Here is a 15407-nt window from a genome sequence, read left to right on the forward strand (position 1 = left end):
CTGTGCATGCATGTGCAGTTTAACTCTTTAAGTGATTGTACAAAGAGCTGCCAAGAGTTTTTGTGGTGTTTAATGGTAAGACAGCATGTCCTGTATTGATCATAAAGTTATGATAATGAGGTATGTGAAACATCAGGGCATCATATTGTATCCTCTGAGGAATATATGACCCTATATTGTATGGCAATCAGTTTTAATATGTGGAAATACTGTGCAACATATTTGTATGCTTCTTTGTGATTTGTGTTACACATAGTCATTATAATCAAATAAACTAAAGACACAGTCTATACAACTGAACCCGTTGGCCTTGTCTGCTCTGATGACATCACTGGTACAGGTGAGTCATGCAACAAATGACAGCAGAGGTGTTGCTGGCTGTGTGACGCAGCTCCAGCAGCCTCTTCCACACATTAGAGCTGCCAAGAAAACACACACAGACACACACACAAAACGCAACAAGCTGTGGTTTTCATCAGTAAAATAACATTTATTGAGATGTAACAAAATAAATAATCTGTTCTGCAACATATTAACTGAGGAGGTTACTAATGCTCAAGAGACAGGCAGGTGTAACTGATGCACAGCAAGCTACCTCACTGACATTCTCCATATACAAAAATCATGACGTGAATACAATTTAGCACTTCATGGGGGCCTGATAAGTGGGTGTGGGAGCTGCTGTATCAAAAAAGTCAAGCACCATGGGATTTCTTTCTGTAAACCTTTGAATGTGCTGTTGTTTTGTTTTCCTAAAGCTTAGAAAGAAAGGAGAGATTAATCACCCAAAGGACAAGAGTTAATCTAAGACTACAGAAATATCATCCCAAAGACACACTGCTTTCCTAAAAGAATCCCATTAAAAATTGACAGTAATAACCCAGAAATGATCAACACTGCATTAAGCATCAGTGTTCATATTTCATGCTGCTCGGCTTTAAAAAGAAAGGTGTACATTTTCACACAATTAAAGAGAACAGAAGCCTGGACTATTATCTCTTAAAAATACCACGTGAGCCAACAGAAACATGGGAGCGAGTGGATGATGAAAACCCGCAGCTTCCTGTCTTAGAGACTTGTTCAGGTCTGACAGTGTTGTTTGTGAGCATGCTCTCAGAAATGTACACATGCTAGGTTTTTTTTCCAACACAGATTTCATTCATATCTGACCACTCTGTCCAAACCAAAACATCCTTTGTTTCCTGAGGGTGAGGATGTAATCGTACACGTTATAATGGTGTAACTTGCTGTTAATAAAAGTCTCTCTGCAAAACACACAACACTACTACAGTGCTGCTCAGTGTGGAGGAACTTCACAAAGCCAGTTTTCCAAAGTCGCAGTGCCCCCTGCTGCACCAACCTCCAACACTTGGTAACAAAACAATTCACGTTTTTCCTGATTAAAATTTCCCTGGAGAAACGTTTTGATCTTCATTCACAACTTGAAGGTTTAAAAGTCACTGCAGGTTTAAAATATTGTTGCTGGTAGATTCTCACATTTTACTGTATTGATTTGATGGTCAATAACATGTCAGTGAAGGACAGTAGCCTGGCTGGAGTTTGTTGACAGGCCAAAAGCACGAATTCCCTGATAACCTCTGAGAGGGTTTCATTTCCTTCGGTGGTTGGAGTCATCTTTGGTGACACAAGGGCTACTGCTCCTGCATGTCGGCAACGAGCTCTGCCGCTCAGCTTTACTGTCATGGTCTGTAGAGAAACGTAAATGTATATATTTACACATACAGGCACTTTAAATGGAACTTATTTAGATGCCTAGAAGACCCTCTAATCTACTCACACTGGGACTCGCACTGATGTAGAGGATGAACATCAGTTCAGAGTGACAGCATTTAAGATGTGATGGGTGTTTAATAAACCTTTGAATAATAGTTTGGGGAATTTAGCAAGAAACTCTCCCACGTGGAGTGAAGTCATCATGGTTTATATGACCAACACAAGCTGTCGAATGAATAACAACATGTCTTAACACCAGTTTAATGGTTTTCTGCCTGCTGTCAGCGAAGGCGATAATCAGGAAATCCAAGAAGAGTGATCTGTGTGTGATTCTTTAATCCTGGCACATATGTGTACAGACTTTAATATAGAAGTGTACTCATAGTGTTAAAAAGTGTTCATTTTACTATTGGTTTATTTCAAATCTCTGTGTACATCTACTTTAATATGTACTAATATAACACATGAACAGAGAACTTTGTAAAAACAGGAAAAGTCAATAAAACAGGTGGTTAGACTTTATGTTCTCATGTTGAAATTGTATTGATAAAGTGACGTTATGGCACAAAAAAAGTTCTGACTAATGAGAGACACACAAGAAGGAAACTTGGATGAGTGAGAGGGAAAAAAACACATGACAAAGTGAGGGAGATCGACGCCAGAGATGAAACATATGTCATTTTTTTTGTTATTTCCGCAGTCCTTTTGGTGGAAGGAGAAGATGTATAAAAAAGACTGTGCCATTTCCCTGCCCACAGGTTTTATTTTTGTACACTGTCGCTTGGTGAGTCAATGCAACGCCCCTCCAATTACCTCCCACTCCTTCGCCCCCACGCCCCATCCATCCCGCCCTTCAGCCCACGCATCTAACACACTCTGACGTCAGTTGCTGCTGAGAGGAGGGGGGGTCCGACGATTCTGCCGCCCACAGAGTACTTCCTACCCCCCTTCCCTCCCCTCCCCTCCAATCTCCTCCCTGCCCGCCCCCTCATGTCTTTGCTGGCTTCCTTCTTCTTGCTTTATCTCTTCGACCGGCTATCACAGCCCAGAACGACTAACTCGCCAGATCATCTTTCTCTCTCTCTCTCTTTCTTGTAAAAGCTGTGATGCATCAGAAATGCACTACAGTAACACAGCATTAAAGAAGTGCTATAACAGTGTAACACCCCTCCTCAGCCGTCCTTCGCTCACTCTTTTCCTCCCTATATATTGCTCTCCACCTCCTTCTGTTTCCCCTTCTAACTTCTATCCTCTCTAATTTACAGTCTGCTGAAGTTCAGCTGTGCATGGTGGGAGGCGTTACCTCAGAGAGATTGTGACTCACTAGGGTTCAAACTGTAGAGCTATAAAATATTCATTGTTAGGAGAGGTTAGGGAGTCTCTGTCTGTCATTCTCAATTCTAAACATCATCATCTCTCTCTATCTCTTATATTTTTGTCAAACCTAAAATAAAGAGTTTTTTTTCTCACTTGATTTCTTCATCTTTTGAGAAATATGAGGCTAATACCCATAGCTTCTTAGCTTAGCTTAGCACAAAGACTGGATGCACATGGAAACAAAAGTTCTACTTTGTTTACCGCGTTCAAAGAGTTACATATTAAACTGATCCCAGAAAACCCAAGTAAGATATTCAACAGGAATTTTTCTGTATTTCCCAACATGCTTCTTTAACCACACCACCACAAGTACAATTTTATTCTACAACAATTATAGAGCACACAATACTAGTAAGTCTGAAAATTCACCTGTGGAGTGAGTCCCTTCTGACCCTAGGCTGAGCTTTCCGGCCCGATCATGTGACACCATGCGAGCCAGTCGCAGACCCTCATCCATCAGAGTTTGCTGTATGAGATGGCGACTCCAGCTGGCAGGGTTGGAGGTGTCGCCATGGGGACGGGGGGATGGAGACTGGTTGCACTGTGAGCCGATATCTAACGAGACAGACAGACACATTGACTCTTCAAATGCTAATTGTGGTATTCCTTTAGATAAGAAGATGACTTTATGATGTATTTATTTTATTTAGTGTGGACATCAATCTGAAGGCTTTACCGTGTGATACACTGTCCAGACTCTCTGCAGATAAGCTGTCATCATCTGCCCTCTGAGTCAAAACCTCAGATCCCTCCACTCCAAGAAGTGACGGCACACTCTCTGGCACAGTTACCTAAAATACATCACTGTCAGTTCAGCGCTAATCAGCTACTTAAAATGACCTGAACATGGGGCCAGATGAGGATCATAGCATCATAACAGAACTGAGCACTCACGTCATGTCTCGCTCTCTTCTGGGGTAATATGCTGTTTTCATCTGTATTTGTCCTGCAACGGGAGAAAGCAGTTCTGTAAACAGTGTTTTAATGAAAACAGAAACAGAAGAAGATTTCACATTTCGTACCGCCTATACAGTTTTATTCAGTTTACATTTTATTTTATAACTTAAAAACACTACATATTCATCAGAATGTCCTATTGCCATATGGAGATATGTTGGAAATATGTTGCATTAGCACACTGAAGTGTGAAGATGTGATAATGAGCTTTAAGTAATGTTCTTTGATCTTGTAATCATCTGAATAAATATAATCAGCATTTTACAGTGCCCAGATATTTGAACACTATTATAATAATAGTGTACTGTACCAGCTATGAAATGACATCATTCACATGTACTTCACATGTGCCTTCATGTGACACTACTTGAATGTGTATCAGGTATTGTTTTAGCTGTTGATGGAGAATACAGCTACATTTATTTACAGCTACAGAGATGCTTCCATTACCTAGCATGCTTTAGTGTAGAGGTGTAGGCACATTTCCTCGCCACCTGCCGTGCCAAAGAAAAGAGCTCCACCCGTCTCAGCAAAAGAGCGTTGTCGCGCATGCAGAACTGGGCTGCAGCTTCATTGATGATCAGCTGAGGAGGAAAAACAATAAGTGATGGAGGAATGGACACTAACATCATCACTCCTGGTTGCTTGAAATCTTTTGTATATTAGGTCAGTATGCTGCCTTGGTGATATCATACAACAGTTTAACTCAGGTCTTGTTGCTTTTACCTCATGATGTGTGAGCTGCTTGCCTTCTCTCCTCTTGGAGTCAAAGCGTCCATAAATAAGGCTGTATTTTCGGATCTCCTCTTCCTTGTTTGCATCCTGCGTCCCCATTCTGAAGATATGTCCCACTGTCTTTGCCATCTTCTTGTTCATCCTCAGCAGAGTCTTTACCTCCGCAGGGTCAGACCTGGGAAGGGTCCTGAGGAGCCTCTCTACAGTCTCCACTACTGCCCTGGCTGTCTCTCCATCCAACTGTCCCCCAGGCCATGCTGACAGAGCTGCTGGGGAAAAAGATGCAGAGGGGCTTGGAGATGTAGAGGGGCCGGGCGGGCATGTCGAGAGCAGAGGTGGACTGGGCGGCTCGTCTTCTATTCCAGACGCAGATGCCAATGTGGAGTTCCCGTCAGGCTCTGGGCTGAGCCAGTGTGGGTCCATGGGTGACAGTTTCTCCCTGTAGTGCGTGTCTGGTGGCTGCGGAGAGGCCTGAGAGCAGGGGCTTCTTGGACTCCCACTGTGCATCGGAGTAAGACATGCCCGGTCCTCCCTCTCACAGGGGGACCCTGGCTGCCCATTACTCACAGACTTTCTGGGCCCACCAGCTGACCCGCTTGCACCAGTCCCATCAACTTTGAACAGTGGGAGGCCCCCTAGTGGAACATTAGCAACAGGCTGGTTGAAAAGGGCAGGGTTCGCTGCCCAGTCTCGGAGGGCCTTTTGCAGCCTACGCACATGCAGTGGCTTGGTGGCCATGCCAACTAGTGCCATGATCTCCAGGAACTCCTCCTCCGCTGCCTCACAGAGCTGCTGTACGTCGTCGCCACCCTGCTGGATAAAGGTTTCATAATAGGCCAGCAGGTTGGCCCTCTGCAGTACCCGGTAGAGCTGCAACTCCCCAAGTGTGCGTGGCAGAGACATGGCACACTAAAGTTTAGGCAGAAGAAAGGAAACACACATGAACCTGCAGATGGAGAAATCCTACACCAGTTATTTATTTAGATTCAGATTTTGACATCCTGACCACACCTTGATTTCAAATCAGATATAAATAAATAAAAACATTAAATGCCTAATGGAAGTTTATGCACGCCCTAGAGCAGAGTGGGATCCTCCATACACAAAGAGATATGTCACAATATGTAGTGTGCATGAATTCACACGACTGCAGTAGAAATGCTTCTTACCCTCTTCAAGTTAGGTCGACAGACGTATAGCGAGGAAACCGGCGTAATTACGCAGAGGTGTCTCCCCAACCACCGATGTCACGGGTTGGTACTGCCGGAGTGAACTGATAAAGACATGAAAACTACATTCACATGATCCCTCCTCACATTCAGACTGCACAAAAGTAGAAACAGATTAAGTTCAAATAAAAACCTCCACCAGAGGCGAGTGTTACTGAGCCAGATGTTGGTGGGGAGCAGCCTGCTCAGAGAAACATCGCAGTTATTGTCCTGTTCGTTTCTTATTTTTCTTACCTATAGCCGACAGCTTCCCCGGCGCAGATTGCCGTAGTAAATCCCCTTTGCGTATCGTACCTCGTCTGAAATCACTGGCAGAAATCCTTCTTCGGCGCACCGTATTGGTTGCTGGCTGCCTTTTTGCTGTCTGTGTGGGCTGGAGAATGACGGGGGCGGACTGCAGCACGCCATCTGACCGAAAAAGAGCCTTCCTCTCCCGGTAGAGAGGCGGCTTTCAAATTGAAGATGTGGGTGGTGGTAGTGGGGGCTTGAAATTAACCCTCTGCATCTTCAAGACTAATCCTTTATGCTTTTGGGGGTTCCCGGGGTTTTACCACGTCAAAGACCCCCAAACAAAACCAGCCAAGACAGCAACACTATATAGAGCAACAAACAAATATGACACGTGGATTCTACTGAGCAGTGTTTCTGTTTTTCCCCTTTTTATGTGGGAGGATGTGTTTTTAAATTATTCTGAAAGTACTCACAGCACAAACTCCAGCACTTTTGAAGAATGGCATGATTTATTAAAAAAAAAATAAAAGGTCCAATTCACACCAAGCCCATAAATGTTGTTTATAATGATGCAGACTGTTTATTATAGGCCTACACTTGCAGTAAAAGTTATCCGTCATGTTGTAAAAACAGGCGGGTCCACACATTCACTGCACCTTATGAAGAAAGGATTAACAGCTCACACATACAAAAGTTATCCTGTCACGAAATGTTGTGTGTTTGTAAGAATACTAGAAAATGGCATTTCCTGAAGAAAATGCAAGTTTGATTGCTGCAGCTAAGTTTTAATGCTGATGTGAAGGATTGCTCTGAGTTGCTGGAGAATCAGAGCAATTCAGAGCTTTGTATGCCTCTGAGTGTCAGCCTCTCACCATGGTAACAGCAGAGGAGACCTCAAAAACCACTCCAAATTTGAGAGCCTGGCGTGCGGAAACGATTCGGAATTAGAAAATTCTGAATACAAGTTTGATAGAGCAGCATCTAATGAGCGTTTTAAGACTAAAATGGAGTCTGTAGCTTGAAATTTGTAGGAGGAGATACATTTGGCAGATGACCCTCATTGAAGGGCTCGCTCATAGACTCCCATGTTAAAAATGACACCGAAATTGCTTAATATTTTAAAAAAATATATAATTTTTTTAAAAAAAACTTGAAGTTGACCCGGAATGTCTTCTATGAGATTAACATTTTGATAGTTGAATGGCTGAAATCGGTCAATGTATGCTGGAGATACGCTGCGCCAAAAAACATACGGAAGAATAAAAAAGAAGAAGAAGAAGAAAGAGGTTGGAGAACAATAGTTTGACAACTAATAAACAGCATTTTAAAGCTGGCCATAAATGACCTTCTGCCTCTAAAACATTAGGTGGCAGCAGTGTCCCTTTAATGTTTTCCTCCAGTCGGGAAGCAGAGAAGAAGGAGCTGGAGGAGGAAGAAGAAACTGGAAGAAAGTCAGGGAAAGAAGCAGAAGAAGAAGTGGCTAAAAAAACAACACGGACACTTGGCTGTCTGTTAACAAACAAGGTTACACAATTGTACAAGAGGTATATATGACATCTAGTTTGTTTGAATGCAACATGCAAAATAGTTTGACTACTTACTGGACTCGTCCGGGGTCCATATCATGGCTTAGCGTACCCGACAAACCCCACAGGAAGGGGAAACATCCGTTAGCTAGTCCAGCTCGTTACTGTTGATAGCTAACAGTTAGCTGCTGGCTTGGCTATTTGCTAGCTAAAATCGACAACATTTGACTGCACTGTCGTCGTTTTTAAGTCTTCGTTTGAGACCTTGTATTGGAAATCAGGTTAGGCAGTGAGAAGCAAGCTAATTTTAGCCCCTGTAGCGCCTGTCTGTCATCCTGCTTGGCTGCTTCTTCATGCTAACACCCCTGCTGCCTGCTAACATTAGCCGCCGTTCAAACATCTGCTGATTTTTCATCGCTGTTTTTATAACATTATATTAAACAGAGTCACATCGTTGTGATATCTTTTTTTGCCTTTTATTGGTTATAAACAGTACGACGTGTGTTTTTAGCTTTAATTGCAAATATGCAACGTTCTTTACAGCTAACTGAATTAGCAAACTACAAAGCAGTGTGATTCAGTGTGATTTGTTTTATTAACACCTGCATGTGTTAAAGTTAGCTGGAATATTTTACTCTGACTAACGTATTCTCACTTCTACAACGGCCGGACAAATGAAGTTATGTTGCCACATTACATGTAAGTTAATGTGACTTTCAGTCGTAGTTCTTGTCACTTTCGGGAAAGCTTTAGCCTAAACAATGTTGTTTTCAGTCTGTATGAGCTCAGTGCCCTTAGCAGGCATGAAATCAAAGCTATTGGTCTCCTACTTCCTACTACTACCCAAAAATGTTTTACTAAAAGTTATTTGCTAAGTATTTTTTCTAAATTAATTGTTCTGTCTCTATAGCTATACAGCAACAGCTTCAATTTATTACTGAAAGCTCTATATTTTTTTCGTGCTAGTGTTTTAGAAGATTTAAGACTATGTACTGTCATAAAGAGCTGTCCCTTCATACATATTTGTTTCTTCTCAGGTGACTCATGAATGCATCATGTGAGCCTTTAATACCTAGAAGTGGCTGCAAAAATGGTAGACTGGAGCCTTAGGAACCCACAGTCTCATTCCTAATGAGAGTCTGGGGAAATGTTGCCAGAGAAAATGGATTTTGGAAATTTTATTCCATGAGATTCCAGCTTTAAAGCACTTCGATAAAACAGCTGTGAAGAACATGGAGAAAGAAGCAGCTGACAAGGAGATGGATGTTTCAGACACTGATGAAGAGGTCCCCGATGCCTCAGTAACCAGCTCTGGTCTGTGGGAGGAAGATGATGACTTCGAGCAGGAGGACAAAACAGCCTGTCTGAAATCTCAGGAAACCTTAAACCCAGCCACACCACAAAACTCTGGAATTGGTGAAGCAGAGTATTGTGGATCAACAGAGGCCAAAGAGGATACTGAGGATATTTCAGATGGGTTTGAGCCTGATAAGACCGCCGATCATGAAGACTCACAGGTCATAAATCAAGAAGAGGATGAAGCTGCAAAAGAGCAGCCTGTGAATGGAGAGTCTAGTTGGAGAAACATGGGAAGTGGACGAAAATGCAAATTGAAGAGTGGAGGATTAGCTTCAGAGCAGAGCAGTCAGAGTCCTTTTTCTTCCATTCAAAGAGGAAATGTAATGTCAAGTGGTGGTCGACATAAACCCACCCGCAGGCGTAACCATCATCACCATCAGCAGAACCGTGGTCGCAGGCGGGCAGGCAACCAGCTTGTCTTAGCTTTCAAAGAGATGCTGTCAGAGTCTGTGAGTTTTTGGTGCATTTCATGCATCCACATGATGATTGAGATTATTGTGACATTAACTCACAATTGTGGAGTTGGAGTGGAGACTGGAGTAATGAAACTTTACAGCTTTGGACAGCGGCTCCTTGCAAAAGTCACTGATATACCTGGAATGAAGGCAGATGCAAGTCGGATAGTGAAATGGACACAATGCTCCGGAGCACACCTGATGGATAAAGTAGTTAGGTTAGTGAAGTGGGTAAAGACAACTGCCTTATCTTGTTTCAGACTATTCTGTGCTTTGTTTATCCTTGGTTTCCAATGGGCAAAGGGTGTGTTGGCCCGTATTATTGGAGATAGAGGGAAGCGATATTGGACAGCTTTTCAGGATTCAAGGTTCTGTAAGAGGGTGATGTTGCTGCTGGACAGAGTCCGAGGCCTCTTCAGGAGGAATGGTCATGCTTCACCATCCACACCTGAGTCCCCTGGCCGAGGTGGGAGAGGTCAGCCAGGCCAGGAGCTGGAGAGACTGCTGGCGTTAGCTGAGGTACCAGAGGATGAGCTCGACCCCTTCACAGTGCTCGGTGTGGAGGTGCACGCCACTGACACTGAGCTGAAGAAGGCCTACAGACAGCTGGCTGTCCAGGTGCGTGTGTGTAGCACATGTACGAATCCGAATTGCTGTGAATCTAGATTTTACTATTGAATGCCTGCAGTAATGACTAATAAAAATTCTTGTCCTCTGTCCTCTCGCTTTCAGGTCCATCCAGACAAGAATAAACACCCACGAGCTGGAGAGGCGTTCAAAGTACTGAGGGCTGCCTGGGATATAGTCAGTAACCCAGAGACACGCCGAGAGTATGAGTTGTAAGTGCACAGAAGATGTGCTTTTAACAAAGCAAATCCACAAATTTGACACCATGCTTACCTTTATACTCTTCACATTTTTCCTACCATTCCCATGTGCACAGTTTTCTTAGAGGTGATTTTTATAAACTGGGCTTGAATTGTATCTGTACTTCATGAGCTGTTTAATCACTTAACTGCCTTTTTTTTCTTTCACAGGAAGCGGATGGCAGCAACTGAGCTCTCAAAGTCTATGAATGAGTTCCTCACCAAACTGCAGGATGACCTGAAAGAAGCCATGAACACCATGATGTGTACCAAGTGTGAAGGAAAGCACAAGTATGTTGTGACACACCCAGCATCCTACACACACTATATCAGTATGTTTTCCTCATCCTGAAGTTAAACATGCATTATATTTGTATCGGTATTTGACTCTTCTTTGGTGATCTGTGTGTGTGCAGGCGGTTCGAGATGGATCGTGAACCTGCTGAAGCCCGGTTCTGTGCTGAATGCAATCGTTGCCATAGTGCTGAGGAAGGGGACCTGTGGGCCGAGTCCAGCATGCTGGGCCTACGCATCACATACTTTGCCTGTATGGATGGCAAGGTGTACGATATAACAGGTGAACGTTTTATCTAAATATTATCTGCTGTGCTTATCAGTAGCCAAATAGTAATAGAGTAAGGTTTATAAATGTTGGAACCATGAGAAGGTTTTTGCATCTTGGCCGCCACAACCACATTAAATTTGAAATGAAACGCTATAAATGTGAGTGATGTCAAGACCTTCCGCTTTAATTCAAGGATTTTGACAAAAGTCTGGCATTAGCCGTTTAGGAATTATTGCCATAGTGAAGAACCTTTTCACAACATCTAGCTAAATCCTTAACACTCTGGAGGAGGTAGGCGTGTCATTGACAAAAGTCTCTTCAGAGATGCTTTATGAATGTAAATAATAAGGTGCTTCACATTAAGGTGCAAACCACTGGTTACGCTCGGGAACAGAAAGGCCAGATTGGACTGGCAGGAAATGCTAAAAAGTCTTTTGAGTTCTAGAATAAAAGTTTCTTGACTGCTTGACTAAATTTGTACCAAAATGATGATTGGGAGAAAAGTATGGAGAGGGAAAGGAGGAGCATTTGATCCTTATGTTTGTTATTATGTTAGTTTGTTCCATTATATATGAGCCACCCAAAATGTGTGTGTATGAAAACATCTATAATTCCTGAATGGTTAATGCCACACTTTTGATAAAACCCTTGAAGTAAAGCAGAAAGTCTTGACTTCACTCACATCTTGAGCGTTTCATGTCAAATTGAATGTGGTTGTGTAAAGAGGCCAAAATGCAAAAAACCTATTGTTCCAATATTTTCCAACCTGACTGTACAGCCTGCACTTGTCTGCTGATGCCTCTACTGGGTAAAGGAAAAGCTTCAGTGCTTTTTGGTTGTACTTTTTCCACTCAGTCTTGTGACCTGCTGTAATGTTGTCATGTTTCAGAGTGGGCAGGTTGCCAAAGAATAGGCATTTCTCCAGACACACACCGTGTACCATATCACATCTCCTTTGGTTCAAAGAACAACAGCAGTGCTGCACGACACAGGTACGTCACTGTAGGTGAAGGTTTGTACATAGCATGGTCGTAAATGTGTTGTCAGGGCAACTCTGTGCCTCTGTCATCATCTCTTCTTCAACTTGTATATGGGTGGAAGTTGTGGTTCACTGTACATACCTGTCTTTTCTATTTAGCCCTTGAAACAAAATCTGAATGTGCAGTACTTTACTGATGAAAAATCAGTTTCTTCCATCTTCCATCACATTATATCATCCTTAAATACATAAATAAAATTAAAGAATAAAATCTCCCATACTAAACATCCTGAAATTTTTGACTCTCCTTCCAGGACGCCCTCAGAACATCCCACTAGTCCAACCAACCCCGCCGATTTGCAGGATTTCTTCAACCGAATCTTCAAGGGAGGACCACCTAATGACATGGCTGCCAATGGAAACTTCTTCCCCTCAGGTCCCCCTCATCACCACCCACCTGGTGCTGGAGCACCGCCATTCTCCCCTCCTCCAGGTCAGACAGGTTTCTTTATGCCAGGGGGTCAGCGGCCAGAGTCCACTGAGACAACATGGGCAGAAAGTGGCAAACCCCCCAGAAGAAGAAAGAAGGTCCGCAAACCCTTTCAGAGGTGAAATCTGTTAACGGTATCAAAAAAGAAACACAGGGACACAACAAAAAACGGCCATGTTTGTCTCTCGCCTCCTGTTGGCATGCCATGATCTAAACTGGAGAAGATTCACTTAGGTAAGGTGTGGTCAGATCAGACAGAGCAGAGAGAGACACTGAAGAGAAACTTGTGGACTGAAGTATCAAAGGGGGGCTGAAGAGGTGGCAGTGATGGTGCTTTACCTCTCATTTTGTTTTGTTTTTTTGTTGGTCTTAAAGACGGCTGTAGCCTTGGCATTGAAATCCTAATGAGGATGCTGTAATGAAACCTTTTCTTTTTCATCATTTCCTGCCAAAATCCTTCATTGCATGATTTATTCACCTGCATTTTAACATTTCAATCCTCTCACGTTTGTTCATGTTTCATAGTTGTCAGCTGCAGGCTGAGTGGCAGTTCAGGAGGGGCTTACAGGCATTGGGACTGTGATTTTATTGATGATCTTGAATGAAGAAGATCTGGGCAGCTTCACACTGTCAGTGTTAGTGTTCAGCATGTGGCTCTAGTTCTGATCTCAAGACTGAACCCCAACCAGTCAAACCCAACACATCTCAACAAAACCATGACCTGAAGCCATTTTTTTTCCACTTAAAAGGGACTGGCGGTTTCATTCAAATCAGGAGCATGGTGTTTTTCTGTGGTGACATGCAAACAAACAGAGGAAGAAGGTAAGGTCTGTTGAACTGTGAGGGCAGATGGGCAACTTGCCTCATAAAAACTGTATATGGCTGCCTCATTATAGTCCAGTATATTGGATTTTCAATCAGATCTTGTACCCGTATTGTTTTGGCCAATAGGTGCATAATGTGAGAATATCATTGTGCATCTCTACTTACTAGTGAAAAATGTGTAGCTACTACATAAGGTGTAATATAGAGAGAAGTCTGGATATAAAATATAATACAGTCACTGTGTCTATTTAATCACAATTGGACAAAACTAGTGTTTGTATTTGTCAGTGCCACAGAATCACACTGTACTTCTAGACCACTACCGGTAATTAAAAAAAAGTTGTGCCTTTAAAGGATAGGCATGTATCACCAGTCACAATTTGTACAACGTTTTATTTGAGAATTCAGGAAACCACAGAAAAAACTGCTCTCCCTTTAACATCCATCAGCGTTGCGGATAGTGGCTTAATGAAAAATGTGTTGCAGCTGTAGCATAGGTTCACGATCAGTAGTTAAAATTTTTAAAGCCATTTTCACTCAGTAATTTTTATGTGAAACCATGACAGCCTCAGAGTTCATTTCAACTTGGATGTTAGAATTTCTGGCCTCTTGCTTGATGCGGTAGATGTGGCTTTAGCTTTAAATGTCGACAAAACACTTAATTTGTCCTGTACGCACGTAACCACATGCAAAAAAAAAAACAAACAAAAAAAACAAAGAGTTTGGGTTTGATTAGTTGACAGTTTTGGCAGAGATGTTTTTGTTTACACCTGACAGGAAGATTGTGAGAGTGTAGTGATAGGGTAATTCTGTGCAATGAGGCATTTAATTTAATTTTTTTTACATTGACATATTATGACAATGTTCATCGTGCTTTGTTTCTTCTTTTGTGTTAATTTGCACACCCACCTCTGTAAGAAGGATTTTGAATAGCCATCTGTGATTAAGCCTAACCAGACTCCTCCAGCTGCAGCTGAGTAGGAGGTGTAGCTCGCTAAGCTAACAGCTCACTTGCAAAAGATTTTTTTTTTTAGTAGAATCTGAATGTTAAATGAGTGACATGTTTTGTTTTTGAAAAACATCATTTGATTGCACAACCATTACACTCTGAACGAAGTATAAGTATTTTATGGCATTGTAATGCTTAGTGTGAGTTTGTCTGGAGGCTTGTTGCAATGTTTCAGCTTATTTAGGCAGGACAGCAAGTTCGCCATGTTTTTATTCATGTGTCAAATAGTTTGTCTAATTTGACCAGTTTCCCAGACATGGAGTGAGTCAGTGAACTAACATGGTCTTTTAAATGAAACCAGTACAAACTATAGAAGTAGCCCCAGATTACTGTTGTACCAATCCCATTTCCAGATCACATTAGGCTAGAGCTCGGCTTCCCTCACTCCCTGTATCTGAAACTGGACCCACAGCTGTGACCATGTTGAACATAATGCATTGCTTTCCACATGTTGTTGGGAATGTGCAGTGGTGTATGTACGTTTAAGGTAGCAGTTCAAAGTCCAAGAGGAAAACAATGAAAGAGCCAACACCAGATATTTTTTCTATTTCTTTTCAAGTTTTTAACAGGATATGCAGAATAATTGCAAAAAATATCTGACAATCATCAGGGTTTTTTGTAGAGAATTAGGAGGAGAGAGTTCCCTGGCTGGCAAACAGTTTAAAAAAAAATCACTGTTGGGTTTCTTCCCCCCGCTTTCTCTGGTTTTCAAAATAAAGAGGATTTCCTATACGCACAATGTTTTCTGTTTCCTGCTCAGTGTACGTAAATGAGCTACAACACATATTATATTCTGACCTTTTGAATCATGCGGTGTAAACGTGTTGGGAGGGTCCACAGGTCTCTACGTTGCAAACATCTTGATAAAAATCTTTTGCAGCCCTCGGAGCAGCCCATGAGCCCGCAGAGGTCCATCCTTCAAGCTGGCTTAATATTTCATTTCACTGTAAACCCACACTAAAACAGACAGTGTCACTGTTTTACCTCATATGGCTTTTCCACACTCTGACCTTAAACTAATGGTAGTATGGCCATGAAAAGAGGACAGGGCACGTGTATTCTGTTGCTCC

General features: G+C 42.4%; 2 protein-coding genes across 5 annotated transcripts; one reads left to right on the plus strand and one right to left on the minus strand.

Moving 5' to 3' along the window:
• Window positions 1-660: 660 nt before the first annotated feature.
• On the minus strand, window positions 661-8139 carry nab2 (NGFI-A binding protein 2 (EGR1 binding protein 2)). 3 transcript variants are annotated; one of them, XM_028405354.1, is made up of 8 exons: window positions 7865-8139; window positions 5973-6076; window positions 4795-5712; window positions 4519-4652; window positions 4006-4057; window positions 3788-3902; window positions 3481-3666; window positions 661-1707 (listed from the first exon to the last, which is right to left on the minus strand). In XM_028405354.1, the coding sequence occupies exons 3-8, from the start codon at window positions 5704-5706 to the stop codon at window positions 1610-1612; spliced, it is 1497 nt and encodes a 498-aa protein (XP_028261155.1). In that variant the 5' UTR covers window positions 5707-5712; window positions 5973-6076; window positions 7865-8139; the 3' UTR covers window positions 661-1609. The 3 variants fall into 3 exon arrangements, with proteins under 3 accessions (XP_028261155.1, XP_028261153.1, XP_028261154.1); XM_028405352.1 differs by lacking the exon at window positions 7865-8139 and adding an exon at window positions 6267-6546; XM_028405353.1 differs by lacking the exon at window positions 7865-8139 and adding an exon at window positions 6267-6546 and having other exon boundaries at window positions 4795-5749.
• On the plus strand, window positions 7675-15076 carry dnajc14 (DnaJ (Hsp40) homolog, subfamily C, member 14). Of its 2 annotated transcripts, none has more exons than XM_028405349.1 (7): window positions 7675-7807; window positions 8827-10221; window positions 10336-10442; window positions 10641-10760; window positions 10886-11046; window positions 11924-12026; window positions 12328-15076. In XM_028405349.1, the coding sequence occupies exons 2-7, from the start codon at window positions 9022-9024 to the stop codon at window positions 12623-12625; spliced, it is 1989 nt and encodes a 662-aa protein (XP_028261150.1). In that variant the 5' UTR covers window positions 7675-7807; window positions 8827-9021; the 3' UTR covers window positions 12626-15076. The 2 variants fall into 2 exon arrangements, with proteins under 2 accessions (XP_028261150.1, XP_028261151.1); XM_028405350.1 differs by lacking the exon at window positions 7675-7807 and adding an exon at window positions 8093-8488.
• Window positions 15077-15407: the final 331 nt, after the last annotated feature.

Source organism: Parambassis ranga, chromosome 5 (assembly GCF_900634625.1).
Source record: "Parambassis ranga chromosome 5, fParRan2.1, whole genome shotgun sequence".
In the NCBI taxonomy this organism is placed as follows: Eukaryota; Metazoa; Chordata; class Actinopteri; family Ambassidae; genus Parambassis; species Parambassis ranga.

Excerpts from the sequence above, each read along its gene's own strand:
- nab2 (XM_028405354.1), bottom strand. The coding sequence starts at position 5,706 with ATGTCTCTGCCACGCACACTTGGGGAGTTGCAGCTCTACCGGGTACTG. Across the intron at positions 4,058-4,518 it reads TCTACACTAAAGCATGCTAG|GACAAATACAGATGAAAACA; the intron begins GTAATGGAAGCA and ends CTCCCGTTGCAG. Across the intron at positions 3,667-3,787 it reads TCTGGACAGTGTATCACACG|ATATCGGCTCACAGTGCAAC; the intron begins GTAAAGCCTTCA and ends CTGTCTCGTTAG.
- dnajc14 (XM_028405349.1), top strand. The coding sequence starts at position 9,022 with ATGGAGAAAGAAGCAGCTGACAAGGAGATGGATGTTTCAGACACTGAT. Across the intron at positions 10,443-10,640 it reads ACACGCCGAGAGTATGAGTT|GAAGCGGATGGCAGCAACTG; the intron begins GTAAGTGCACAG and ends TTTCTTTCACAG. Across the intron at positions 10,761-10,885 it reads AAGTGTGAAGGAAAGCACAA|GCGGTTCGAGATGGATCGTG; the intron begins GTATGTTGTGAC and ends GTGTGTGTGCAG.